General features: G+C 44.9%; 2 protein-coding genes, 1 non-coding gene and 2 pseudogenes across 4 annotated transcripts; 3 read left to right on the top strand and 2 right to left on the bottom strand.

Annotated features, from left to right (window-relative positions):
- Nucleotides 1–1,045: 1,045 nt before the first annotated feature.
- Nucleotides 1,046–5,483, bottom strand: LOC139581355 (beta-klotho-like; annotated as a pseudogene).
- Nucleotides 5,484–9,090: 3,607 nt separating this feature from the next.
- trnap-ugg (transfer RNA proline (anticodon UGG)) lies at nt 9,091–9,162 on the top strand. Its single transcript has one exon. It is a non-coding gene; the product is annotated as a tRNA-Pro (tRNA).
- Nucleotides 9,163–10,001: 839 nt separating this feature from the next.
- On the top strand, nt 10,002–13,732 carry LOC139581896 (toll-like receptor 6; annotated as a pseudogene).
- Nucleotides 13,268–18,978, bottom strand: ints10 (integrator complex subunit 10). 2 transcript variants are annotated; one of them, XM_071411009.1, is made up of 18 exons: nt 18,711–18,978; nt 18,461–18,528; nt 18,270–18,373; nt 18,033–18,172; nt 17,863–17,944; nt 17,592–17,747; nt 17,189–17,363; nt 16,852–17,021; nt 16,526–16,665; nt 16,294–16,447; nt 16,099–16,181; nt 15,827–15,979; nt 15,625–15,733; nt 15,463–15,542; nt 15,193–15,355; nt 14,942–15,035; nt 14,518–14,586; nt 13,268–13,970 (listed from the first exon to the last, which is right to left on the bottom strand). In XM_071411009.1, the coding sequence occupies exons 1-18, from the start codon at nt 18,837–18,839 to the stop codon at nt 13,814–13,816; spliced, it is 2,226 nt and encodes a 741-aa protein (XP_071267110.1). In that variant the 5' UTR covers nt 18,840–18,978; the 3' UTR covers nt 13,268–13,813. The 2 variants fall into 2 exon arrangements, with proteins under 2 accessions (XP_071267110.1, XP_071267111.1); XM_071411010.1 differs by lacking the exon at nt 14,518–14,586.
- A 580-nt stretch (nt 18,979–19,558) lies between these two features.
- LOC139581354 (mitochondrial nicotinamide adenine dinucleotide transporter SLC25A51-like) lies at nt 19,559–25,351 on the top strand. The gene is made up of 2 exons (XM_071411011.1): nt 19,559–19,731; nt 22,557–25,351. The coding sequence occupies exon 2, from the start codon at nt 22,632–22,634 to the stop codon at nt 23,568–23,570; it is 939 nt and encodes a 312-aa protein (XP_071267112.1). The 5' UTR covers nt 19,559–19,731; nt 22,557–22,631; the 3' UTR covers nt 23,571–25,351.
- The last annotated feature ends 2,309 nt before the right edge of the window (nt 25,352–27,660 follow it).

Raw genomic sequence — 27,660 nt, 5'->3', positions numbered from 1 at the left:
TTTATGATAGTTTATAGGCTCCAAACTGTCAATTGTATTCATTGGAGATACATTGTTTTTCAATATGTGGGATCTCTACGGCTCAGACAGAGACTACTAGTCACTTGGTATTGGTAAAGATGACCCCTTGGCCCTCGCTGATCCCGCTGTGTTGAGCACAATCCCAGTGGTCTTGTGGATTAGAATGAGGTTTCCCCCTAGACACTGCTCTACAGTCAGTTTTGTGTTTTTCCTCTCAGTTCAAGTTTAGGATTTCAGGAGGGTAAGCGGATCCTAGACCTGTCCCCAAGAACCATTACAACAGGACCAAACGCCTAGCAGCTGACCACTCGGATCCTATCCGTCACACGCTGCAGGGCCACTCTCTCCCACAGCTGACACTTCATCCCCAATGGGACAGGACACACCGGCACCCCCTACTCCTAGTCCTCTTCCTCCTGACGATGATGATGATGACTGCCATTAGAACAGCTAGCGTGATGAGGAGACATGCAGCGAAGAACAGCAGGGGTTTGTTCTCTGAGATGCGAGCGCAGATGGAACACACCGTCCGGCGGTTGCTGACCCTACAGGAAGATGTGATGCTGTTGCCAGGGAAACCACTGCAGTCAATGATCCCTCGGTAGGCTGCGATGGAGGTTTTGGGTTGGGACTGGTGGTGGAAAGAAGTGAAGAGGCCGAACTGAGGGACGTGTCGATCCTGCAGTTTCCAGATGTAGAAGCCCTTTAGGTTGACTCCATCCAACTGACGAGCTGGAGTGGAGAGAAGACAGGGAGAAGTGGGAGGTCAGAATCACTATTTCTACATACAGAAAAGCCACTTTAAGCAATACCAATAACAACAAGCTGTAGCATGTGTGGGGGCCATAAACCAACTGAGGCTTTATTGTGGCTACAGTACTGCACAGAATGTTTGTCTCAGTACAACGGGACAGTTCTCACTGGGATTCACTTTAGGATCTCAAAGGTTCCTCATACAGTAAAGTCTGTGAGTTTACTGTGTTTTCATTGAAAATTAGAATTTGTTCTTAACCTACTTGCCTAGTTAAATAAAGGTTAAAAAACACAGGAATCGCTGAGCGGTGGTTGCATGTGACTCCAGGAAAGGGTTGGCGGGTTCTACCCAGTCTTCGTGCAGGGCCAGGGACACGTCCTCTCTGTTGGCTGAGATACTCCCTCTCATAGAGCCGCCAGGCCTTAGTGTGGGCCAGCAGAAGGCTATGGGCTGCCAGATGCTGCTCCTCTCCACTCCATCAGTCTGTTGGGCTCATTGATGGTGATCCAGTAACTCACCCAGGGCCCCAGCCCTGTAGCAGAGGGCTGCATAGCTCTGGAAGGCCTCCACCATGCTCCGGTTCAGCCAGCCTCTGGAGCCATGCACCAGGCCAGGCAAGCCCAGCAGAGGGGCTCTGTTCGTGGGGTAGTAGAGGGTGACCATGGCCTCCACGCCCTGCTTGCGGAGCTCAGTCAGGGGACAGCGATAGTATCTGTTAAAAAGAGTTTGAAGTTATTTAAAATGCAAAGTTTATCCATTCAGGCGTGCATTCTAGTGTATGTTTGCATGTGTATTAAACATTGAATACGCACTATACAGTGTGCGTCTACCTCAGGGCCTCTGTGTTCACATTAGACAGATCTCCATGGGGCAGGATGAGGGACCAGTTTAGAGCGAAGCGGTAGTGAGATGCCCCTGTGGACTCAAAGAGGCCCAGGTGATCTCGGATGGCCAGGTAGTTATTATGGTGTGGAGCTTGACCCCTTGGACAGGACGCAGCGCCCTGTCCCCTGTCAGGTTCCAGCGGTACAGATGGGGGTCCAAGAATTGAGGGGAGAAGGGGTGGAAATTAACCTTTAATAAAGGAGAACACGAATATAAATGTTTGTGTTAATTTCTTACAAGGTGTGTAATGACCTAGCTTGCGTATTGTTCTGTTCGAGATCGAGTGCAAAAAAAAGCAGAGCAGTTTTACTAAATAAAATCACAATCTCCTCCATTTTTCCTTTCTCCTCCCTCTCATCTCTGCATCCTGTCCTCTTCTCATCCCCTCACCTGTAGGGTTGAGTCGGCCACGCCCCAGTGGAAGTCACACGGGAAACACCCTTTGACCTCTCTGGTGGTCTCATCGCCAGGGAAACCGTTGTCCTTGACGACCTGCCTGTAGAACTGAGAGGTGGTCTTTGGGACCCTGGTTGAGTTGGCCTGACTGAAGTCTATATAGAACAGACCTTGTCACGCTGTAGCCGTAGTTCCACTGAAAACCATCCACCAGAGACCAGGCTGTGTAGCCAAACACTCTGACACTGTCAAACACCATCGCTGGACACAAACAAACACAGAGAGAATTAAATGAGGAGACACAGTTACCACAGAGGTAGAAATAGCACAACAGTGCAGAGGTTAAATATATTAAAAGGGGTCAGTCTGTCAAATATACTCTCTTGTTGACCTCTGTTTTCCCTAACCCTGCCCCCTCCTCTACCCCCTCCTCCCTCCTCACCTTGCAGCACCTGGTTGATGAACCTCGTCATCAGGTAGATAGCGACTGTATCCTCCCTCTCCACAGCTGCATCTGAGAACCAGCCCCCCTCCGCCACCAGCACTGGAAGGTCCCCGTACTCCAGCCGCACCCAGCCCAGTACCCGCCTCAGGTCTGGGAACACCAGGCTCTGGCCCAGACACAGATTGTTAGGCCCAAAGGACAGGGAAAAGAAGTCAGCTGTTCCCCTCACCCAGAGCTTCTCCTCAGGGGTGAACTCAGGAAGGAGCCATCTATGAGTGGATCTCATAGAGGCTTGGCAGTCTCCGTCCACGAAGTTGGGATTGGCGAACCAGCCAGGCACCGCCTCCATGGACTGCTGGCAGAGGGAACCCAGGACGAGGGACACCTGACCCTTCTGAGTCGGGTGGAAGTGGGTGTTATATGTGTGCCACGCTTTGGCATGCGCCTGTAAATGTGTCCATGAAATGGAGGTCAGTTAAACATGCACTGCATTATGGCAGAGACATTGCACATACTACAGACATTGGACCTGTACAGTGTCTAAGTATGTGCTGGGACATAAGTGATTATTAATGAAGCCTGATATCTTCCTAACCTACTGCTGTGCTGTGGTGCCGGCCGGCCCGCCCACAAAACTGCTGATGTCACAGGCTTTAACCCCCAGTGTCTCCTTAAGTGTCCTGTTTACTGTTCACAGTACTGCTGCTGTAATAAACCTCATAGCAAACGGTAAACACACACGGTAACAAGAGGTCAATGACTGCTAATAGCTGCTGAAGGAGCACAGTGAATATATCACAACTTGAAACCTTTTGGATGAGTTTAACCTGATTGATTGAAGAAAGCACAGCATGTACCATGGCTGTTAAAGCTTTATGTCTTCACTCATTTTCTTTGCAATGTCTTGAACCCAATGAAAAACGCAAACATTCATTGACCACTGATAAAACCTACAGAAGTTCAAAGACTAAAGTGAAGTTCAAAGTCTGACTAAACGGGGTCTCAGTTTCAATCTATCCAAAGGGTTCTAATTCACAACATAACCCCCTATCCCCTCTCCCAAATAGGCACAGATAGTCATTGCCCTTTTACACAGAACTGGGAACAACTTTCCCTTACGAAATCCTAACCATTCCCATTGGAAGAAAATAAAATACTGACCTAATATTTGCGTCTAGGGGCAACTTCAGACTTCTTCTGACCCTTGACCAGTGGTGGAAAAAATATCCAATTGTCACACTTGAGTAAAAGTAAAGATACCTTAAAAGAAAATTACTCAAGTAAAAGTGAGTCACCCAGTAAAATACTACTTGAGTAAAAGTCTAAAAGTATTTGGTTTTAAGTATACTTAAGTATCAAAAGTAAATGTAATTACTAAAATATACTTAAGTATCAAAAGTAAAAGTATAAATAATTTCAAATTGCTTATATTAAGCAAACCAGTAGGCACCATTTTTATTTTATTTTTTTACCGATAGCCAGGGGCACATTCCAACACTCAGACATAATTTTAAAATGAAGCATGTGTTTAATGAATGTGCCAGATCAGAGGCAGTAGGATGACCAGAGTTGTTCTCTTGATAAGTGTGTGAATTGGACCATTTCCCTGTCATGCTAAGCATTGAAAATGTAACATGTACTTTTGTGTGTCAGGGAAAATGTATGGAGTAAAAAGTACATAATTTTCATTGGGAATGAGTCACACGGAATCAGAATGACGCTGTTGAGATGAAGCAGGTACGGGGAGTAAAACATTTAATTATAACGGACAGAGACGAGACAGGAACAGCGTCAGAAACAAATTCAAAAGACAAAAACAAAACAATGCAGCAGTGGGGAACAGAGCTGGGGAACTGACAAATATAGGGGAGGAGATAAACAGGAGATAAGTGAGTCCAGGTGAGTCCAATAACGCTGATGCGAGTGACGAGGGAAGGCAGGTGTGCATGATGGATGGCAGGAGTGCGTGATGCAGGGTAATCTGGCGCCCTCAAGCGCCAGGGAAGGGAAAAGCGGGAGCAGACGTGACAGAATGTAATGAAGTAAAAGTAAAAGTTGTCAAAAATATAAATAGTAAAGTAAAGTACAGATACCACAAAGAAATACTTAAGTAGTACTTTAAAGTATTTTTACTTAAGTACTTTATACCACTGACCTTGACCCTGACTGACACAGCCTGAAGATGTTGTGGAATACAATGAAAGGGGCGGTGGAGTCCCCTGTCTCTCCAGGCGCGTGAACTCCCGTCCCGTACCCCTGGACAGCCACCAAGGTATGGGTTGTGCATGGTGATCCAGTACCTCACACGTCCCCCGTATGTCTGGAACAGAAGGCAGCATGTCAAACAACCCCACCAGGGTGTCATTCCTCCAGCCCCCAGTGCTTCTGCAGGGCCTGGAGAAGGTCCCAGAGGAAAAGGGTCATCACCAGCTCAATGCCTCTCGAGCAGTTTCCAATACTGCTCCACAGCCACCATATTTGGCTGACTAGTGGCCTCCCCGTCAGGGAAGATACGGGGCCAGGAGAGGGAGAAGGCATAGGAGTGCATCCATATGTACCCCAGTGCCTCAACATCCTCCTCCCAGTGGGTGTAGCTGTCACTGCCTGTGTCTGTGACACCTCAGTGGGTGAAGTGGTCCCAGATTGAGGGGCTTGTCCCGGTCCGAGGCCCCCTTGGGTCTGGAAGGCGGAGGTCCCAGTGCCCCAGAGGATCCCTGGAGGGAAAGTCACATTGACAAAGGACCGGCTCTGGTTGTAAGGCTCTGGGGTGGAGGGCTGCTGCCACTGCCTCCTGCCCTCACCCAGGGAACAGAAAGCCCCGTCCCAGACGATCGCTTCCAGGAGGAGCGAGAGATGGTATGTTACCATATTGCAGCCAGAGTAAGAAGAATGATCCGCTCCAGAGATTTCAAAAATCCTTTAGAGAAAGATAATCCTTTAAGAAAAGCTGGTCTCAGTCTGAGGGACTGTTCCTGTGTGAGTATGAGGGGTCCGGATGTGAAGAATGTGAGGGATCCATGATGGAAGAATAGAAGATGAAGGGATTGAAGCGAATGAGTATAGGAGACTGAGACGTCAACATGTGGAGCCTAGGAGAGGAGCGAAACACTATCAATCTGACCGACGAACCTGGTTGGACTTACCTATCTCTCTCTCTCTCTCCTTTACTCTGTCCTCCTCCCTCTCTCTCTCCTTTACTCTGTTATCCTCCCTCTCTCTCTCCTTTACTCTATCATCCTCCCTCTCTCGCTCTCCTTTACTCTGTCCTCCTCCCTCTCTCTCTCCTTTACTCTGTCCTCCTCCCTCTCTCTCTCCTTTACTCTGTCCTCCTCCCTCTCTCTCTCCTTTACTCTGTCCTCCTCCCTCTTTCTCTCCTTTACTCTGTCCTCCTCCCTCTCTCTCTCCTTTACTCTGTCCTCCCTCTCTCTCTCTCTCCTTTTCTCTGTCATCCTCCCTCTCTCTCTCTCCTTTACTCTGTCCTCCTCCCTCTCTCCCTCCTTTACTCTGTCCTCCTCCCTCTCTCTCTCTCTCTACTTTACACTGTCCTCCTCTCTCTCCTTTACTCTGTCTTCCTCCCTCTCTCTTTCCTTTACTCTGTCCTCCTCCCTCTCTCTCTCAGAGCAGATTGTGGATAAATACTTTTTAAATCTTTCCATGTGTAAAATACTAAAGACATTTTTGGCACATTTTTGTAAAGAAAATGCTATCCAGAATAAAACACTTACAGCATATCAACAATTCACTCTGGGGAAGTCTCGAGAATATATCTAAGGATAACCACACAACATTTGGTGAATATAGATGCATCACCATGAATTCAAAGTTACTACATATAGTCCAGTTTGTTACATTCTCTATGAAATGGGCTTTTAAATTATGTGTAATTCAATGTAATGTGTTTTGAAATTATGGATTTATGTCCATATTAAAGTGGTTACAATTCATGACATTTTTATGACAGTTGTGTGATATACTGAAGAAAATATACATTTTCATCAGGACTTTTACATTTTTATGTTTGCTTTTTGAAAATACTAATATTAATGGACCAAAATACCAACACATCTGAAAATTGATAGGTAGATGCAAAAATGTAATTTCAGCCTGTGGTCCCCGGCATAAAGGGTTCAGCTGTGGGGCACATCCACAAGACAAAACTCATGCTCCAATTGGATGACCAATTTAACCATGGTGCACAAAGAAATCTGAGGAAAAATGCACAGTTCCATCTGATTTTATGGCCAAATCAGTCCTTACTGTTATCCTAGATTTGATAAAAGACAATGACAGGTGAAAACCAACATGATGTTCCACTTGACAAATTGTGTGTCTGTGTGTGTGTTTGCCTATCTTTGATCTAATCTTAGGCAGAGCCGAATTAATGCAGGGGTTTAGCGGGACTAGGACCCAAGAGGCAGCAAAAATAACAAAAATACAGATAATGGAAATACAGTATATATTATGTAATATATATATTTAATGTTTTAATAATTTGGCCACAAAAGATCAATAGTTTACAAAAAACATAAGTGTGAATTAAATTTCATCACAAGCAAATACAGGTAACTGCCAAAATAAAATAAAAGACAGGGTGTTTGGCCACCACAAGCTGCCAGAACAGCTTCGATGCGTCTTGGCATAGATTCTACAAGATGACCTAAACCATGTCAGGAAAATGCACCCCACACACCATAACATATCATTTGTATCCCTCATTTACTCAAGTGTTTCCTTTATTTTGGCAGTTACCGGTTGCCTATAGTTGGGAAGGCCACAACTTGGCCAGCATCTGAGCCAAATATTCAGCTTGTTGTGTCTTGACCATAGACATTTAATCCATAGAAGGGCTTTCAAACAACTAATTTGTCTGCTGAAAAGAGAAGACTAATTTGTCTGCTGAAAAGAGAAGACTAATCTGTCTGCTTGGAAGTAGAAGACTAATTTGTCTACTGAAAGGAGAAGACTAATCTGTGTGCTGAAAGGAGAAGACTAATCTGTCTGCTGAAAAGAGAAGACTAATCTGTGTGCTGAAAGGAGAAGACTAATCTGTGTGCTGAAAGGAGAAGACTAATCTGTCTGCTGAAAAGAGAAGACTAATTTGTCTGCTGAAAGGAGAAGACTAATCTGTCTGCTGAAAGGAGAAGACTAATCTGTCTGCTGAAAGGAGAAGACTAATCTGTCTGCTGGAAGGAGAAGACTAATCTGTCTGCTGGAAGGAGAAGACTAATCTGTCTGCTGAAAGGAGAAGACTAATTTGTCTGCTGAAAGGGGAAGACTAATCTGTGTGCTGCAAAGAGAAGACGAATCTGTGTGCTGGAAAGAGAAGACTAATCTGTGTGCTGAAAAGAGAAGACTAATCTGCTGAACCAATAGAAGAAAACAAATCTCAACAACTTTTTTTGTGAACAGCAATACTGTTTTTCAAAGTAGCTCATCTTGAGATATGTAAATTGTTTGTCCCATGTTTAATGAGCTGAAATAAAAGAGCCCAGAAATGTTCCATTCGCACTAAAAGCGTATTTCTCTCAAATGTTGTGCACAAATTAGTTTACATCCCTGTTAGTGACCATTTCTCCTAGACTAAGATAATCCATCCACCTGACAGGTGTGGCATATCAAGAAGCTGATTAAACAGTATTATCATTACACAGGTGTACCTTGCGCTGGGGACAATAAAGTCCACTCTAAAATGTGCAGTTCTGTCACACAACACAATGCCACAGATGTCCAAGTTTTGAGGGAGTGTGCAATTGACATGCTGATTTCAGGAATGTCCCCCAGAGCTGTTACCAGAGAATTTAATGTTAATTTCAATACCATAAGCCACCTCCAACTTAATTTTAGAAAATGTGGCAATATATCCAATTGGCCTCACAACCGCAGACCGCATACCTTTTCTTGCCACTGTAAATGGCGGACTCCCTCAGAGGCCCATATGCATGAATGCGCACTCTCGGAGGTGTATATTCATGCCCATGCTGAGGCGGTGTACCAGTGAACGCTGCCATGAGAACAGCACACTATAGATGGGTTGGTTGTTTAGCAACAAAACCGACGCACGCGCAACTACGGGGCAAAACAGATGAGGTTGGCCTAGATTGTTAACATGTAAACTATATTTTGTCTCTAATGTTTATTGAAAACATAAATACATTTGCACATAAATGCACTTGTCTCTCAAATACATCGTTACAGTTGTTGGTTTTCTAGATAGCGAATGTCTGCAATATGAGCATTGACATGAAATCAGTCAAAACACCTCAAAACAAGACATTGTGTCAAGATCAAGATGTAACTAGCTGAAACTAGGCACTTACGATTACCCACATAGACATTTCTTGTCATTGTTGGTAGCTATCTGCCATCCAGAATCCAACTTCTCCCTTCTACCCCATTGAGCGTATGCATCGTTTTCGTGAGCTGTCAGCTAACGTCTATAAAGTCAGCACCGCCACCGGGGCTGGGCAGAGTGAAGTGGGAGTGTTTAAACGTGCACTTAACGTGGCATGAGGCCGTACATTCCTTGTCCTGTCAATGTTGACACGTAATAGGTTGGTTTTAGAAGATTGTCTCTAAGTATAATTTGTATGGCTCGTTGGTCTAGGGGTATGATTCTCGCTTTGGGTGCGAGAGGTCCCGGGTTCAAATCCCGGACGAGCCCGACTTTTAAAACGTTTGGGCTTTTGTCGTTATATCCTCCATGTTTGTAAAAATGTGTTCTCTTGATTTATCTTTTTAATCAATAAAAATCAATAAGTTAAATCTATTTACCTATTTAATATCTTTATAATGAAGCCATACATTGAGTAATATATTATCATAGCCACTAGTCGATGCCAAATCCACAGACGTGGCAAAATCTCAACTTCGTTGCCTGTCAAACTCCTCTATCTCTGCCCATCACTGTAAATTAAATGGAAGAAATTAGAAAGATGTGTGTAAAGGAGGAACATGTTTCCTGCACATTTGAATGGCCTGGTTTCAAGTGTCTGTTTCCCTCTGCTCAACATTTACTGTATGCTCAGAGAGGAAGTGTTAAACATGAGACTGATAAGGTAATAGTATGAGTTTGAAAGCAACACAATAGCAAAGGCAGAGAAAAGAGAGATAAAGCTGAAAGGAATGAGAGAGACAGACTGACTGAATATCATTTCAACAACAAAAAACACAGCTTGAAAAGACACTGAATAGGACAGACAGGTCAGTCTTTCCTTTTTTCCCGCTTTCTGTGTGTGTGTGTACATGTACCGCAAGTACTGTATAATAGACCAAAAAAGCTGAAGAGTCTATTCAAGAGTCTATAAAAAAACACAAGGAAGCTCTATTTTGTGAATAAGGATGACGTTCATAATTAAAACAGGAACCAAAACATTTATTCACATTCTAATGTAACCCTTTACATTTTATTGTGATTCACAAACACACTGTGTACTGAACCTCTTTTACAAAACCAATGCTTTTTACATTTTCTCTCCCTCTTCCGCTTGATTATCTCCATAGATGAGGAATGTGGCCATCACCCTCTGGGCAGTGGCTGTGTTAGTGGGAGGCCATCGCAGCAACCTCTCCTCCTCAGAAATATACACCCCCATTGTCAACCTCTCTTCCAAAAACCTCTCCTTCCCCAGAAACCTACCGCCATCCACCTAAGCCCCGGACCTCTCCCAGAACAACATACACAAACTCCCCCATGAGAATTTCCAAGTGACCACTCACCGGTCTTGGAATGTCTTGGAGGAGATAGATCCGGAGACATTCCATCCAACTCCACTCCTGGAGAGTCTGGACCTCTCCCACAACCGTCTCCAGAATCTCACTGATCAACGGTACTTGCTGTTCATACAGAACCTGAGAGTTCTAGATCTTACCTTTAACCTGTTCCACACCATTAACCTGGGGGCAGAGTTCTGCAGCCTGGGAAAGCTAGAGAGTCTGGGGCTCGGAGCAAACATCACGGTGGAGGATTTCATCAACATCCCTGACGTACACCTGCAAACTTTGACCCTTCGTCTGGAGAACTTCACAGCCTATGAGAGTGGCAGTCTGAGTGACATCCAGGCAGAGAAGGTCCGCATCGGCCTTACGAACAAACCCACTGACCAAGATCTGATCGGCTAAGGTTGATGTTTAACGAGGTCGAGCTGATGGGTATGAACCTGAAGGGCGACCACAGTTACCTGGTGAAACTTTTGAAGGGGAGAGGGGCTGTCAACACCTTACATCTTTACCTAGCCAATATGATCATCACTTGGGAGCACTTGACCAACACCGTAAACGCTGTGTTCCAATCCCCCATCGCCCACCTGAGCACTTCAGACATGGCTATCCACATCCAGTCTTTCAGTGACACCCCAGGAAGAGACACATTCGAGAGGGGGTGGTTACCTTTTTCTTCTCCCTGGAAGCCCTCTGTAATTTCTTCATCAACATGCCTGTGGAGCGCCTGGCGATGACTGACACGTCCATCATACACATGACCTGCCCCAAGTTGCCCAGCGGGATACTGCAGCTAGACTTCTCAGACTGCACCCTGACTGATACGGTGTCCTCCAGAGTAGAACTGCAAATCGCTGTGGAGTGTACAACCCTGGATAAAAAGTGGACATCCTGGTTCTAAGAGGGAACAACCTCAAGAACCTTCAAATCCTGAGCAAGTGTTCAGCACATGAGCTCTCTGCGTCACCTGGACCTCAGCCTCAACTCGTTGGTTTACAGCGGCCAGGAATGCCACTTGCTGTCCACCTGAACCTATCCTCCAATGGGCTGAGCGAATTGGTATTCAGCTGCTTGCCGAACAGCACCCCCACCCTGGATCTCCAGAACAACCAGATCTCCAATATACCAGAGGCGCTGCTGGCCCTAGACTCTCTCCTCGCTCTGTACCGGAGTACCAATCGGCTGAGGAAACTCCAGGTGAGGAAACTCCCGGTGTGCGCTGGATTCCCACACCTTAAGTATCTCCTGCTCACGGAGAACTTCCTCCATGCCCCGTCTTTGACCGGTCTGGGGGCCTGCCCTGTTCTACGGGTTCTAGACGCCAGCAGAAACCCCTTCACCTGTTCCCTGAGAGGATTCAGGGATCTGGGTACTTTTGGGACTGGGCTGGGCAGCAGACACACAGGAATCCAACTTCTCCACTGGCCACGAGCCTACCACTGCAGCTACCCCGAAGTCTGAGGAACTCCACACACTAGAGGGCTTCCAGATCCAGGAGATATCCTGCAACGTCGGCCTGCTGGCAACGGCCATCTGGTGCCCAGCGGTCACAGTTATCATTGTTATGGCGACTCTGTGCCACCACCTGGACGTTCCGTGGTACCTGGGTATGATCTGGCAGTGGACCCAGGCCAAGCACCGTTCCAGGACCCAGCAGGTCCGGCCCCAGGACCTGGAGGGGGTGTTCCACGCCTTCGTGTCCTACAGCCAGCATAATGCAAACTGGGTCAGGGGCAGTGGTGTAAAGTAATTACGTAAAAATACTTTAAGGTACCACTTAAGTAGTTTGAGGTATATGTTTATATTTTTGACAACTTTTACTCTATACATTTTCCCTGACACCCGAAAGTACTCGTTACATTTTGAATGCTTAGCAGGCCAGGAAAATGGTCAAATTCATGCACTTATCAAGAGAACACCTGGTCATCCCTACTGCCTCTGACGGACTCACTAAACACAAATGCATCTTTTGTAAATAATGTCTGAGTGTTGGAGTGTGCCCCTGACTTCAAACTAGAAAATGGTACCGTCTGCTTTGCCCCTTTACTCCTACCTACATGTACATATTACCTCAATTACCTCAACTAACCTGTACCCCCTGACACAGTACCGGTACCCCCTGTATATACTGTAGCCTTATTATTTTATTGTGTTACTTTTTTAAACTTTAGTTAATTCAGTCAATATTTTCTTAATTCTATTTTTCTTAAAACTGCATTGTTGGTTAAGGGCTTGTAAGTAAGCATTTCATGGTAAGGTCTACTACACCTGTTGTATTCGGCGCATCTGACAAATACATTTGTTTTGATTAATAAAAGGAATTTTAAATGATTTATGCTTTTACTTTTGATACTTAAGTATATTTAAAACCAAATACTTTTAGACTTTTACTCAAGTAGTATTTTACTGGCTGACTTTCACTTGAGTAACTTTCTATTAAGGTATCTATACTTTTACTCAAGTATGACAATTGGGTACTTGTTCTACAACTGGTCAAGGGCCAGCTCTTGCCAACCTGGAGAACTCTGGCGGGGGGCTCCACATCTGTCGCCATGAGAGGGACTTCGTCCCAGGGAAGACGATCGTGGAGAACATCATCCAATGTGTGGAGAGGAGCCGGCGATGTGTGTTCATCCTCTCTGGCCACTTCGTCCGGAGCGAGTGGTGCTACTACGAGCTGTACTTTGCCAGCCATCAGCGGCTGTCCTGTGGGTTTGACAGTGATATCCTGGTGGTATCCAGATATCCTGGGGCCTCTGTCTCAGTACATGATCCCTTCCAAGTACTAGCAATGAAGGCTATGATGGGCAGGCACACCTACCTGGAGTGGCCCCAGGACAGGGGCAAGCACAGGCTGTTCTGGGCCGACCTCAGGGCTGCACTGCAGTGGAGAACTCAAGAAAGAACTGTTGTTTCCAAACAGTCAGGTTTAATGGAGAATTCATATAAACTAACATCTATTTTACTACAGATTTATTAAAAAGAAAAACAATAAAACATTATCTAACAATATTAAGCTCACATTTGTCAACTTTCCAACAATCTCACAATGATTTAGAACCTCTTTTTTTATTTTTTTTATACGCTTCACAAAATGATCCAACTAGGCAAAGTAAACAAAATGTATCAAGATAGCCAATGAAAGACACACTAGACAGCAAATACAGACACACTATACACCACCAATACCTGTTAAGAATCCTCAGAAACAGTATGCTCCCCAGGTACAGAACCTTCTCTGAAAGTACATCCTCTGAAAGTAGCCATCTAAGTTTAAGGCAAGAAGCACAAAAAGTGTCCAATATTTTACCCTCATGAAAATAGCACCATAAATAAAACCTTGAAAGAGGAAAACAAAGAATCTGCCTCTTTCTAATTATGTGTGTTATTTGGTCATAGAGGCTGTTCAGGGGTCAGGAGTTCATTTGTCAGGTCTGATGGAAGACGACGATGGTCTTCTGGGCACACAAGCTGCAAGGAAGACCAGGCTTTCACTGTGGACATTAGACCCATAAGCCTGGGCTCCTGGTCTCAACAGGTTCAAAAGTCAGATGTCTGAGGTTTAAAGGTGAAGGGGTCAAAGATTAGGTGTCAGATCAGGGCAGGGACTGGATGATGATGATCTTCTCATTGACACAGAAGCGGTGGAGGACAGTGTATAGGTTCTCCCCGCAGCGTGACACCTGTCTCTCCATGGCCAGACGGAAGTCCTCCTTCACCCCTTTAGTGATGCCACGCGTCACCGTGTGGTGCCTACAGGGCAGAGGAAGCCAGACAATGGGTGTGAGAAAGAAACCATTTCTAAAATCTTCATAGAAAAACACATGTTCATAATTTTAGAAATCAGACATTTGATAATGTTCATTTTTCTCCAAACCTCTACAGTAACAGTTGAAAACACCAATTTATCAACGAGAAAACATAAAATGACACAACATCAAGGAAACAACATGTTTCCCCAAATACAGTATTCATAGTTTTGAGATGGAATGAGAGTATAGGGTATCTACCAACCAGGCAAAATTTAGACGGGGAAGATTCAACAACATCAAAAACAGTAACACATAGTCAAACGTGAATGTTCACAAATGTAATGACAACTACAGATATGAAAAATACAACCAAAATTGACTTTAAAAACATCAGTAACGACCACATAAACGGATGCAATGGGTCAAACGCCTTCTCCAAAATAAAACACGACAAGGACTCGATGAAAACGACAGACCGAAAACCAAAATTAGGTTTGGGGCAGAGGGATGGAGAGAGTGTTTGGGGTAGGGGTGGTGGGCAGGGGTACCTGTCGGTCGTCTGCACCCCAGGTAGCAGCAGGGTGTTTAACTCCCCACCCAGGGCGGGACTAGGGTTCCTGAGGACAGTAAACACCAACATTCATCAACTCACGCTCCGGGTTAGAAGTTGCCCTTAAGCACAAATCTAGGATCAGCTTACCCTCTACAAATCTTTACGTTTAACATTATGAGGAAGCATGAAACTGATCATAGATCAGTGTCTAGAGGCAACCTCATTCTACTCCTCAACTCGCACTGAGAGTGGTGGCATTCAAACAACCTAAACAACTTTTTTTCGACCTTAGATAGACAACGCTTTGTACCGCTAACCCTTTCTCAACATAACGCCTGACAGCTGAGCTGCTATTCGCTACATCTATGTGAGCATGACTGCGTACAATACATAAGCATCTGCCAGTGGGAGGGGCTTACTTGATTAGCATTCCCTGATTGGGCAGTAGTTCCAGTTGGACCCGCCCCCCCTCCGTAGTGCGCAGGTATGCAAACTCCTCCAGCATATCAATATCTGAACGAGTTAAAGTCAAACAGAGAGAAAAAAAGCTAAAAAGTGTCTGTAATCCCCAGTCGTTCTCATATCTGCTCAACCAACTCGTTAGTCTTGGATTGTTTTAGATTTAAAAAAAATGTTATATTGTTTTAGCTATACTGTATGATAAGGATACTGGTGACATAGTTGAAGAAGTTCTCATACTGGAAGCTGCCCTGCTGACAGATCTTATCAATGGCTTTCAGAAACAGAGACTCGCCCTGTGGCCAATCGTGTTGCAGGAGCACCACCACGTGACCCAAGGAGAGGTCATCTCGGCTGTCCGTGAAGGCACGAAGCTGATATGATAAAAATGAAAATAGGTTATTTGAGTTTAAGGGGAATTAAAACCCTTATCAAAATAGTTCTGTGTTTAGCCTTATTTGTAAGGGCAGGGTTGAGGTACCTTGAAACAGGCGAACATCAGCTGAAGACAGAATGGCAGAATCGCTTTACTCGTACAGGGCAGCAGTCTCAGATCATTGCCTAGCAACAAAAATACACCACATTGTAAGCATGGACATAAAACAAAGACATTTGAAGATATCTCACACACAGTGAACCTTACCTTTCCTGGGCTTGTTTCTGGCTTTGCCCGATTCATCAGTGTTCTTGACTGGATCCTGGTTTTGGGGGACCAGCCCACCAACTACATCAAGTAACTTTTCACACGCCATCTGATACAGACGGAGACACAGAAAAACAGTGACGCAATCTCTCTCTGGTTGTATGCATGTTTCTGGATGAGATCTCTTTATGTGCATACCCACCCTGTACTCTCCCAGTGCGTAGTGGCAGGAGGCCTGCTGTATAAGGGTCCTGTGGTGCTCCAGGTTACCCTGTCCTGGGGAGCTCTGTCCAGGCTGAGGCTGCTGAAACCCAGACATCTGGAGTAGGCTGGACAAGGCCTTACGGTAATGACCCTGGAAGAGAGGACACACACACGGGCATTGAACACAAATCCATGGACATACACAGACAAACATTTACATACACAACACTGATGAACTCCTAACGAACAATGATCATTATTTATGTTTACCTGGTATATGATCATATCTGTGAAGAATATTCTGAACCACAGCCAGTTGTCTGTCTTCCAGGAGGAACAGATCTTGTTGAATTCTAGAGAATGGGTGTGAAAATATTTAATCAGAACGACAAACATTTGCTTAGACAGGACACGCATTTAGAGAGCACGCAGTTAGGAGCTGGGGGATGTATTTGGAGGGCGTACCGGTCCCCAGGCTGTCGTGGGACTGGAGGAGATCCCAGCTCTCCCTGGCCAAACGGAAGCTCTCCAGAGTCTCTGCCCACCCGGGCATCTCTGTTTTGTTGACCATGATGTTCCGGCCACGCCCCTTCCCCAGGCCCTCGTCATCATCTGAGCTCTGAAGAAACACCCAAATACATGCATGAGCATGTACACACACACATAGTCCACAATGACTTCCCATCTATCCTCTCACCATGGTCTTCTCCCGGCCGTCGGCCAGTTTGCGTTTCTTGTGAGCGTGTTTCCCTGCTCCCCTCTCCAGTTCTACCTCACTGTACACTGAGCTCAGGTCCTCCAGCAGTATCCACGACCCAGAGGCCAACGCATTCACACCTGCAACACACACACACACACACACACACACAAATTAATACACAGACCCCACACAAACAACCTCACTATAAACTAAGGAGAGCCTCAAACAGAATCTCCACAAGACCAACGCTCAAAGGACAAAATTGACATTTTCACAGTCATGTGAATACAAATACATATGAATACACAGGGGGAGAGACTGACCGTGAAACAGAGCAGGCTGTACAGCTGAGACGTAGAGGTAGGCACTGCGGAAGAGGACCAGCGAGGCACAGATGACCACCTGACTGCAGCACCGCGACCTGGTCTCTCCCTCTAGACTGGGCAGGTAGCAACACAGCTCCTTAACCCACTGCAGCATCTCCACGTAGCCCCTACAAAACACACACGTAAACAGTGATGCACACACTTTAACACCCAGCATTATCCTGCAAAACACACACATGCATAGAGTATGTATAGGCTAACCACTCACAAGTAAAAACACACACACATTCACTTCAGTTACACACACATACTGGTAGATCATCTGTGCTCCTACCTCTGTCCCTTGTCCCCCTGCCACTCGCAACGAGCCCCCACCACTGCCAGGATATCCAGCAGTCTCTCCCAGGGCTCAGCCACCAACGACGACTTCTCCGACAGCCCCTCAATCACATAGCGCTGGGACCCCCGAGACACACTGGGAGACTTCAGCCCACCACCCTCCTGAGAGCCTGAGAGAAGGGAGAAGATTAGTACAGAGCAACGTCATTGGACTGTGAAACACGTGGAAATGGAAAGTGTAAGCAAATGTGCAGAAAGAAAAGAGGGAGAAATTGAGGAGGGTAAAAGAAAAATCATGAAACTAGCTGATGGCATGCAAGTAGTAGCAATGTGGAGGTGGCATGCAATGAGAAAAGAATTTAGATCAAATGCAGATATTATAAATAGTACTCAGCTACCGTTTAGGGCTTTGCCCTGCAGCTGTCCGTCAGCAGACGGGCCCCGCGTGACATAACCGATGTAAAACTCTGCTGCTTTCAGCATGTACTTCAGCAGCAGACTGGCAGGCAGACGCATGTCCACGTTGTTTATGATCAACGGGAGAACGTCACACACTGTGAGAGAGGAAGAAAAGTAACATAGAATGCACATATAGTTACTTTACATTTGTCTTCTTTTGAGGTCCAAATGAACTCGGTTTTGATCATCTGATTCAGAGAAATCTCTCACCAAACAGCTTCCTGAAACAGTTGACAGGTGTCTCCAGTTTTTCAGCCGTCTCCGCCTCCAATAGGGAATCTCCCAAGTTGACCTAGAATGCGAGTGCAAACAAAGCAAAAGATAAATGATTCTGTGTTATTGAACACGGTGTTGAAGGTCAGAAGTGAGAGGTTACGTACCCCGTGTTGGACCACAGACTCTGGGAAGCGCCTGAGCAGTAACAGAAGCATCTCAGCCTTCTCCAGGGTGTTGAAGCACTGTTCTGTGGCCTTCAGCAGCACCTCACACTGCACTGGGCCAGGCAGGGTTTCAAACAGACCTACAGTAAACACACACAATACAGTGTTAACACTTCTAACATTTCACTCAGTCAGGAAAGATCTCATGTTGATCTAACACACACACACAGTCCTCACCTCGTAGGAACTGAGCCTGTTTGTCCTGACAGTCGCTCCGCAGGGCAGCTGTGATGACAGTAATCTCCCGCCACACAACAGGCTGATCAGGGAAATTGATGAACCTGAAGGACACAGCACACACAACAGCATTTACATCAGTCATCAACAGTACTGTGTGCAGAAGTAGCGAGATAAGAACGTTCACTCACATGTCATACAGCAGTCTGCCCGCTGAAGCCGTCTTCTCTGCATTTCTCTCAATGGTGTACATCTCATGCTGTCAAGACAAGAGACCAATGTGACATTCCATTCCAGCCTTTGTGCTACAAAGCCAATGACCATACCTCTTGACAGAGACTAGCTGGACTACTACATGTGTTCCAAATGGCTCGTTAGTAATTTGTCAAACACGAGTTTAGTCCGCTAGCGTTTCAATGTCATTCACTAGACGCAGCTTACCTGAATATTAAAGTCCGTGGGATAGAGGGTTCGAGCGGTTATCAGCCAAGCCTTGGCTGCACACGGGTCCTCGGACACTAGATCCCGAGCCCGTTTCACTAAAAACTCGCAGTCCTTTTGTGCTGACATATTTGCTCGTATTATTGAAGTCCGTGAGGTACAGGGTTAGTGCGGTTATCAGACATAAACAAACCAAAATATGAATTTCCTATTGTTGAAATTGGGGTATTTGTTTATCGCTCCGCTCAATGGCAACCTTTTGATGACATCACGACTTGCAGTCGCAGATGTGATGTCATTGGGCTCGAGGGATCGTATTTCCAGGTAAATGCTGCCACCTGGTGCAATGACAGAATATTGCACACATAAAATGAAGGGCGAATCTTGAGAAAAACGCGTCAACGCAAAATAAACATCATAAAAAGCACGAGTTTTTATTAAATAATAATAATAATAATTTAACCTTTATTTAACTAGTCAAATCAGTTAAGAACAACTTCGTATTTACAATGACGGCCTACCCCGGCCAAACCCGGACGACGCTGGGCCAATTGTACGCAGCCCAATGGGACTCCCAATTACGGCCGGATGTGATACAGCCTGGATTCGAACCAGTGACTGTAGTGACGCATTTGCACTGAGATGGAATGCCTAGACAGCTGCCCCACTCCATTCTAGTCATGGATTTATCGCTCAAAATATAATCCATTGGAGGGGCAAATGTTATTTTGTCAAATATACATTGTAAACCTGTTTCAAGAGAACCAACAGGAATAGCCTGAAAATTTCCACCAAAAACTGTGGTGGAAAATAAATTAAAACATGTTTTCTTTGCGCAGGCGCCGTGGTCGTAGGAAATGCCCGCTATCTGCATCGCTATTGGTTTTCTTTCCTGCCTGTTTCACCAGAATCCCATCTGAGATCGACACAGCAGACTGTACGACCTAAAATAAGATATTTTCTTTGGTAAAATTACGGTTTCTTCGTGGCAAGGCAAAAGGCAACGGCTGGAGTTAACGCGGCAAGTAAAGTTGGATACGAGGGACATAGTTTTTAAATATAGTATTATAATTAGCTTTTTAATTTTTTTACGTTTACCACGACAGCTTGTGTGGTTTAAAAACAAGTCAAGTTGTCAGCTTTGACACAGTAGTGCAACATGCTAGCTAACGTTAATAACTAACTCGCTAGCACAAGGCCTGCAAACTGTAGCTAGCAGAGTCAAAAGGCTGTTAATAACAATAGCTTGCTAATGAAGTCTTGACTGTCAAGATTAGCCATGTCACTGGCTAGTAAAGGGCCCTCATTGATGTTAGCTAGATAACTGGCTTGTTAGTTTAGCGACACCTTTCACCTGGTTAACACAACCATAGTCATAATTATGGATAAACTCCGCCCATTTCCACAATTTCTCTAATTAACATTTCATGTGAAACCTAACCTTAAAACCACATGCCTAACCATAACCTTAAATTAGGACCAAAAATCAAATTCTTATTGTTAATTTTGACTTTGTGGCTATGGAATCTGACTTAGTACCTGTGATGTCTAACGTTAGTCTAGTGGAAACCCGTTCACCAATCATTTTGCATTTTATTCTACCGTTCTGAACAAGACAAATTTAGCACAGTTTTGTCCTGTGCTTTGGAGTTCGTAAACAAACTAATTCAGAATAATCAAGATTGGATTGTGCAAGTGTGTAATCATTGGAAATAATACATTATGATAGATTACAACTCAGATTTGAGCATGTCTTTCAACTTTGTGTGCGTCATTTGGAAGGTGCGTCACATAGCATATCCATGACAGCATTGGCAAGCAAATTGGGAGTTCCTAGAAGGCGTTACCCAAGATCCTTTAGCAAGAGTACAATGATCAGACCTGTTTTTTACGGTGTCTGGATCAGACTCGGCAACCAGGTTCAGGACAGTTCTTTGAACAAGGTGACAACTTGACCTCTAATGACCCTTCAGTGACACTTCTACCACCCTCTGACCTACACTACATGACCAAAAGTATGTGGACACCTGCTCATTGAACATTTCATTGTTAAATCATGGGCATTAATATGAAGTTGGTCCCCCCCATGCTGCTGTAACAGCCACTCTTCTGGGAAGACTTTGCGCTAGATGTTGGAACATTGCTGTGGGGACTTGCTAACAATCAGCTACGAGCATTAGTGAGGTCGGGCACGGATGTTGGGTGGGTAGGACTGGCTCGCATTCAGCGTTCCAATTCATCCCAAAGTTCTTCCACACCGATCTTGACAAACCATTTCTGTATGAAACTCGCTTTGTGCACTGTGGGCATTGTCATGCTGAAACAGGAAAGGGCCTTCCCCAGACTGTTGCTACAGTTGGAAGAACAGACTTGTCATTGTATGCTTTAGTGTTAAGATTTCTCTTCACTGAAACTAAGGGGCCTAGTCCGAACCATGAAAAACAGCCCCAAACCATTATTCCTCCTCCACCAAACTTTAGTTGGCACTATGCATTGGGGCAGGTAGTGTTCTCCTGGCATCCGCCAAACACAAATTTATCACTGCGATGTTTCCACTTCGCAGTGACAGCACTTGCAGTTGACCGGGGCAGAAAATTGACTAACTGACTTGTTGGAAAGGTGGCATCCTATGACTGTGCCAAGTTGAAAGTCACTGAGCTCTTCAGTAAGGCCATTCTACTGTCAATGTTTTGTCTATGGAGATTGCATGGCTTTGTGCTCAATGTTACACACCTGTCAGCAACAGGTGTGGCTGAAATAGCCAAATCCACTAATTTGAAGGGGTGTCCACATACTTTTGTGTATTTAGAGCATGCTCTCTGTGTAGGACCTTGTGTTTTCAAGACAACTAGGCTGCATAACATCAAGGCAGATGTATAAATTATTTATAATAATGTGTATATATACACGTCATTGATTTTAATTCCCCTTCTGATGAACAAATCGCGCCTTTGTCTAAGAACCCTTGAACATTAGACCCAAGTGTTATGCAATAATTCTTATCACGGAGGTGGTAACGGCGGCAAATTTCAATAGAGGCAGCAGCACTTAACTGGATTGTGTTAGTTCGTGGTGCACTGGACTGCAATACCAAACCTGCTTACACAAGATCCTTCTTACATTGGCAACCTGGTCATTGTTTTATAGAATATTAGTATCAACTCTAGTCCTACCCAGGGGAGAATAACTGCCCCCTCTCATTGAAGCCACGGCAGTTGAAGGCCGAATGCGGTACTGCAGGCATTGTTAGCAGTGAAGAAAAAAATTAATTTAGAAGACATTCATGGTACCAATAATTGCTTCTAATACACCAGATGTATGTCCTTGAACCTATTTATTTTAAAATCGCACACAGAAGTTATAATTTAGTTGCTAATGGCAGCCTGCTGTATACCGGTCGGCCTTAATGAGAGGGGGCAGCACTGAGCTAGCCTGCAATGTCACTTCCTGGCGTAGCTCAAACTGTGAATGTTATGTCTCCATGAGACGCCATCGTAACCGACTTAACTCAATATCGCATTGAAGCCAAATTTTCACATTGGAATGAATGGTGTCAAGTGATCGATGGCTTTATCCATTCATATATACAGTCATTGGTCCTACCGCAGTGCAGAACCTGATGCCTTCTGGATACAAGCCTCGTTGTCACACAATCCTTCTCTACTATGCATGAGGAAGTTTTTGCAGACTGGTTGACCATCCATTTACAATGTTATTATAGCCATGGCATGTTTTGCTGAGAGGAACAGGAAGCTTCCATTCACACAGTTTCAGCATCAATAGATAATATTGCATTTTAAATATGTGGATTTTCAATTTAATATTTTTTTAAATTCCCTCCCACAGGTTGAAAATCATCCAAGAGGTCGTCTCCCCAGCGGTGATGTTTGTGGCGTAGGCTCAGGGTGTGTCTCACCTCCCATGGCTGTTACCACCATGAACCCAGAGTCAGCCCGCACATCACAGCCCCAGGGCTCCCTTGGTAAAAGTGGGGGCTCCCTGCTATCTGGCAGGGGTTTGGTGGCAGCGCTCACCCCTCGAGGGAAGCACTATGCATGTGGTTCCATAGCTGCCTTCACCAACATCATGGTGACATTCCCCATCCAGAAAGTTCTGTTCAGGCAGCAGCTGCACGGTGTGCGGGCCAGAGAGGCCGTCGGACAGCTCCAACGGGACGGGATGAGGAACCTCTACAGGGGGCTGCTCCCTCCTCTTCTCCAGAAGACCACCACGGTAGCCATCATGTTCGGCCTGTACGAGGACTTCTCCCATGTCTTACTGGACCAGGTGTCCACAGGCAGCGGCATTCCCGAGCTGGTGACGCGGAGCTTCGCAGCTGCGCTGGCAGGCACGGCAGAGGCTGCCCTGATGCCGTTTGAGCGGGTGCAGACTCTCCTCCAGGACCACCGGCACCACGGCCGCTTCCACAACACGGCCCACACCTTCCGGACGCTCCTAAGCGAGTACGGTGTGAAGGAGTGCTACCGCGGCCTGGTGCCAGTCTTAATAAGAAACGGTCCCAGTAACATGCTGTTCTTCGGGCTCCGCGGGCCCATCAAGGAGCAGCTCCCTGAGGCCTCCAGCCGGGCCGGCCACCTGGTCAATGACTTTGTGTGTGGAGGGGTGCTGGGGGCGGCGCTGGGGATCATGTTCTACCCGCTGAACGTGGTGAAGTCCCGTGCCCAGTCCCAAGTTGGGGGTGCGTTCCGGCCTTGTGGGGAGGTGTTAATGATGGTTTGGCGGGAGAGAGGCGGCAGCGTGGCCATGCTGTTCAGAGGGGCCCACCTCAACTACCACCGCTCCCTTCTCTCCTGGGGCATCATCAACGCCACATACGAGCTGCTGCTCAAAGTGTTCTGATATGGAACGGGGGATAGAAAGAGGGGGAGGTGTAGAAAGAGGGCGTGAGAGAAAAAATGAAAGACTTGGGTAAGTGTTGTTTGAGTGTGAGGATGATCGCAATTTCTTTTGTTTTATTGGATCCCCATTAGCTGTTGCACAAGCAGCAGCTATTCTTCCTGGGGTCCATACAAAACATCAATAGACAAGAACCACTCAAGGACAGAACTACATAAAAAAAAGGGGAAAAAAGCACCTATAGCATTCATATCAATGCATACACACAAACTAGGTCAAATAGGGGAGAGGCGTTGTGCCGCGAGGTGTTGCTTTATCTGTTTTTTGAATTGATGCTGTCTCGTGTTTGGCACTTGAAACTGATGTGCCCACTGCCTACCCAAAAAGGTCCAGATAGTTTATGTGGGGGGTAAGTGTCTACGGCAAGCAGAAGAGGACAAAGGGTATCTGAAAGGTGAAGTTTCTCTACTGACAATGGCCATCGGGTCTGTGAGATGAATTGCCGGTCTTGTTTAAAGTCACAGTATCAAAGTGAGAGGTCTGGGTCCAACGAAAGCCTTCAATCTTTTTTTTATATAAATGTATCACTTGAAATGGATTTGACAAATGATTGACATTCTGTAAGTACCTTTCCCATTGTAGTCTGATGTGGTACCCAACAAAGTTTCAGAGGCAGTTTCACAGGGGGTAAGCCTTTTCAGTGACCAAGAGCACCTCTTAAAGAACTGTGCATTGTATTGACCAGTGTTTCTGTGTGCATTGATTATTAGTCCCTTCAACCCCTGCTTTCCCTGCTCTGGTTCTCTGACTGTGAGCTCTGCTATTTACCATGTCAGTCATCTTGCATTATGCACAGATTTGACCATCTGCGGTGTACGACCCTAGCGGCTTGCGGTGTACGACCCTAGCGGCTTGCGGTGTACGACCCTAGCGGCTTGCGGTGTACGACCCTAGCGGCTTGCGGTGTACGACCCTAGCGGCTTGCGGCGTACGACCCTAGCGGCTTGCGGCGTAAGACCCCAACTGTGTTTGTCCTGTAGGTATAGCGCTCGCCAGCTTGTAGTCCTAAAACACGGAAATGAGTTACCTCTGGTTCGTTCAGCCATTCCTTTGGGGAAAGTGAATGGGGAATGACTATGGTTTGGGGTAAACGCCGAAAATAAGGTTAGCATTTAACACAGGCTTAGAAGATCTTATACGTTGTGTTCTATGCGATACTATGTCAGTTAACAGGACCTTTATGAATTATGAAGACTGCTTTTTTTATTAAATAAATGCGTCAATTCACAGGTGACGTTAGCTGATGAAGATTATCTCATAGAACAAAATGACAAAAATCTCCTAAGCCTGTGTATACCACTGACCTTTATCCAAAAACCCTACAAAAACTCAATTTTGCCATTGCCATGGTTCTTTGGACAAAGCCTGAGTTAGTGCCTACCAAAATACGTTGTTACTGTTGCTCTCTATAGTGCTCTCTTTTACTTGAAAGATGATTGGAAAAAGCAGTAGCTTAGAAGCACAGGGGAACTGGACTAGGGAAGTGCTATATTTCTTCACTGTTATGATGTCATCCAATGCCAATCTAACCTAATCTTAAATGTTTGTCAAATGTGTGTTTAATTAGCATATTCCCGAAGTGCTACTTGTAGTGTTTGTCTGTCAAAGTGTTGACAAGTACCCATTGGTTTAAGTATAATTAAAATGTACTTGTTACCCATAACTTCTAGTCCTTCATGAAATAGTGAGAAAAAATAAATAATTACACACCAGCAATACAGGAACACACATGTTTTGCCTATCAATTTATACTTCCATCTCTCGATGTAATTCTTCATTTACACACTTGTTTCTCTCCATATGTATTTTTCCCTTGCTCTCTCTTTCTCTCCATTCTTACTGCTGAACACTTGTGCACACCTCTCTGCCCATAACCCCTGTTGACATAATGGACTCACATTTTAAGCTTCAGTAGAGGCAGTCGCCATGCAGCAGCCCACACTGAATATGACAGGCCAGAATAGGGAAGGCATGCTGCTAGAGGATTGAGACTGGGCTAGAAAGAGGGCACTGGAGGAGTGTGTGAACGAGTATGAGGGAGACTTAATGCAGAAGAAAGTGAGAAAAGGGATGGGGAGTAGTGTTGTGGCACAGAAAGTGAAATCTGCCATTTACTTTGACCCTCTCGCGATCTATATGCCTTCTGTATTTTCAACAACAATTCTTAGCGCTGAATAAGATCAGTACAGTTTTCTAGCTTTGAAGGTACAAGTATGTTTTACTGAGTGTTTTGGAAAAACTTTCACTAGGCTATTACATAAAACATTTCCAAAATAATTGCAGATCTGTTATTGGTCACAGATTTTAAATTAATGTGCTGCTAACCAAGCCAGCAAGCATTGAAAATAAACAGTTAAAATGTCTGAACGACTGAAAGAGAAAGCATACTCTTTTGTCAATTTGTGTATAATCTGTAATTTTTCCCCAATCAAAAACAAGTCATGACGTTCAATCATATTGTGAAGATACACTATAAACAGTCCCTTCAGAAAGTATTCACACCCCTTGACTTTTTCTGCATTTTGTTGTGTTGCAGCTTGAATTTAAAATGGATTAAATTGAGATTTTTTTGGTCACTGCCCTACACACAATACCCCTTAAAATGTCAAAGTAGAATTGTGATTTTTCTCAATGTTAAACTAAAAATGAAAGGCTGAAATGTTTTGAGTCCATAACAATTCAACCCCTTTGTTTTAGCAAGCCTAAAGTTCAGGAGGAAACATGTGCTTAAGTTGCATGGACTCACTGTGCACAATAATAGTCTTTAACATGATTTTTGAATGACTACCTCATCTCTATACCCCACACATACAATTATCAATTGGTCCCTCAGTCGAGCAGTGAATTTCAAACACAGATTCAACCAAAAAGACCAGGGAGGTTTTCCAATGTCTCGCAAAGAAGGGCATCTATTGGTAGATAGTTAAACAAAAAAAGCCATTGAAAATCCTTTTGAGCATAGTGAAGTTATTAATTACACGTTCGATAGTGTATCAATACACCCAGTCACTACAAAGATCAAATTTTATTGGTCACATACACGTGATTAGCAGATGTTATTGCAGGTGTAGCGAAATGCTTGTTCTTCTAGCTCCGATCAGTGCAGTAATATCTAACAAATTACACAACATATACCCAATACACACAAATCTAAGTAGGAATTAATTAAGACTATATACATATGGAGGAGCGATGTCAGAGCGGAACGGACTAAGATACAGTAGAATAGTATAGAAAACAGTAAATCAAATTTTATTGGTCACATACACATGGTTAGCAGATGTTAATGTGAGTGTAGCGAATGCTTGTAAATGCAGTATATACATATGAGATGAGTAATGCAAGATATGTAAACATTAAGTGAATGAGATACCATAGAATAGTATAGAATACAGTATATAAACTCAGCATAGAAAGAAACGTCCCTTTTTCAGTACCCTGTCTTTAAAAGATAATTCGTAAAAATCGAAATAACTTCGCAGATCTTCATTGTAAATGGTTTAAACACTGTTTTCCGTGCTTGTTCAATGAACCATAAACAATTAATGAACATGCACCTGTGGAACGGTCATTAAGACACTAACAGCTTACAGACGGTAGGCAATTAAGGTCAAGGTTATGAAAACTTAGGACACTAAAGAGGCCTTTCTACTGACTCTGAAAACCACCAAAAGAAAGATGCCTAGGGTCCCTGCTCATCTGCGTGAACGTGTAAGAAGGCATGAGAACTGCAGATGTGGCAAGGGAAATCAATTGCAATGTCCGTACTGTGAGACGCCTAAGACAGAGCTACAGGGAGACAGGACGGAGAGCTGATCGTCCTCACAGTGGCAGACCACGTGTTCAACACCTGCACAGGATCGGTACATCTGAACATCACACCTGCGGAACAGCCACAGGATGGAAACTGCTCGAGTTACACCAGGAACGCACAATCCCTCCATCAGTGCTCAGACTCTCCGCAATAGGCTGAGAGAGGCTGGACTGAGGACTTGTAGGCCTGTTGTAAGGCAGGTCCTCACCAGACATCACC

Source organism: Salvelinus alpinus, chromosome 7, assembly GCF_045679555.1.
Source record: "Salvelinus alpinus chromosome 7, SLU_Salpinus.1, whole genome shotgun sequence".
NCBI classification, from domain to species: domain Eukaryota; kingdom Metazoa; phylum Chordata; class Actinopteri; order Salmoniformes; family Salmonidae; genus Salvelinus; species Salvelinus alpinus.
Note: the sequence above shows the minus strand (reverse complement) of the source record. Positions and strands in the feature narration are given on the sequence as shown.

What these genes read in the sequence shown, in the direction of transcription:
- ints10 (XM_071411009.1), bottom strand. Translation starts at nt 18,839, where the DNA reads ATGTCAGCACAAAAGGACTGCGAGTTTTTAGTGAAACGGGCTCGGGAT. An exon ending in GGCAGACTGCTGTATGACAT is followed by an intron (nt 18,374 to 18,460) that starts GTGAGTGAACGT and finishes TGTGTCCTTCAG; the next exon opens with GTTCATCAATTTCCCTGATC. An exon ending in ACAGGCTCAGTTCCTACGAG is followed by an intron (nt 18,173 to 18,269) that starts GTGAGGACTGTG and finishes TGTTTACTGTAG; the next exon opens with GTCTGTTTGAAACCCTGCCT.
- LOC139581354 (XM_071411011.1), top strand. Translation starts at nt 22,632, where the DNA reads ATGGCTGTTACCACCATGAACCCAGAGTCAGCCCGCACATCACAGCCC.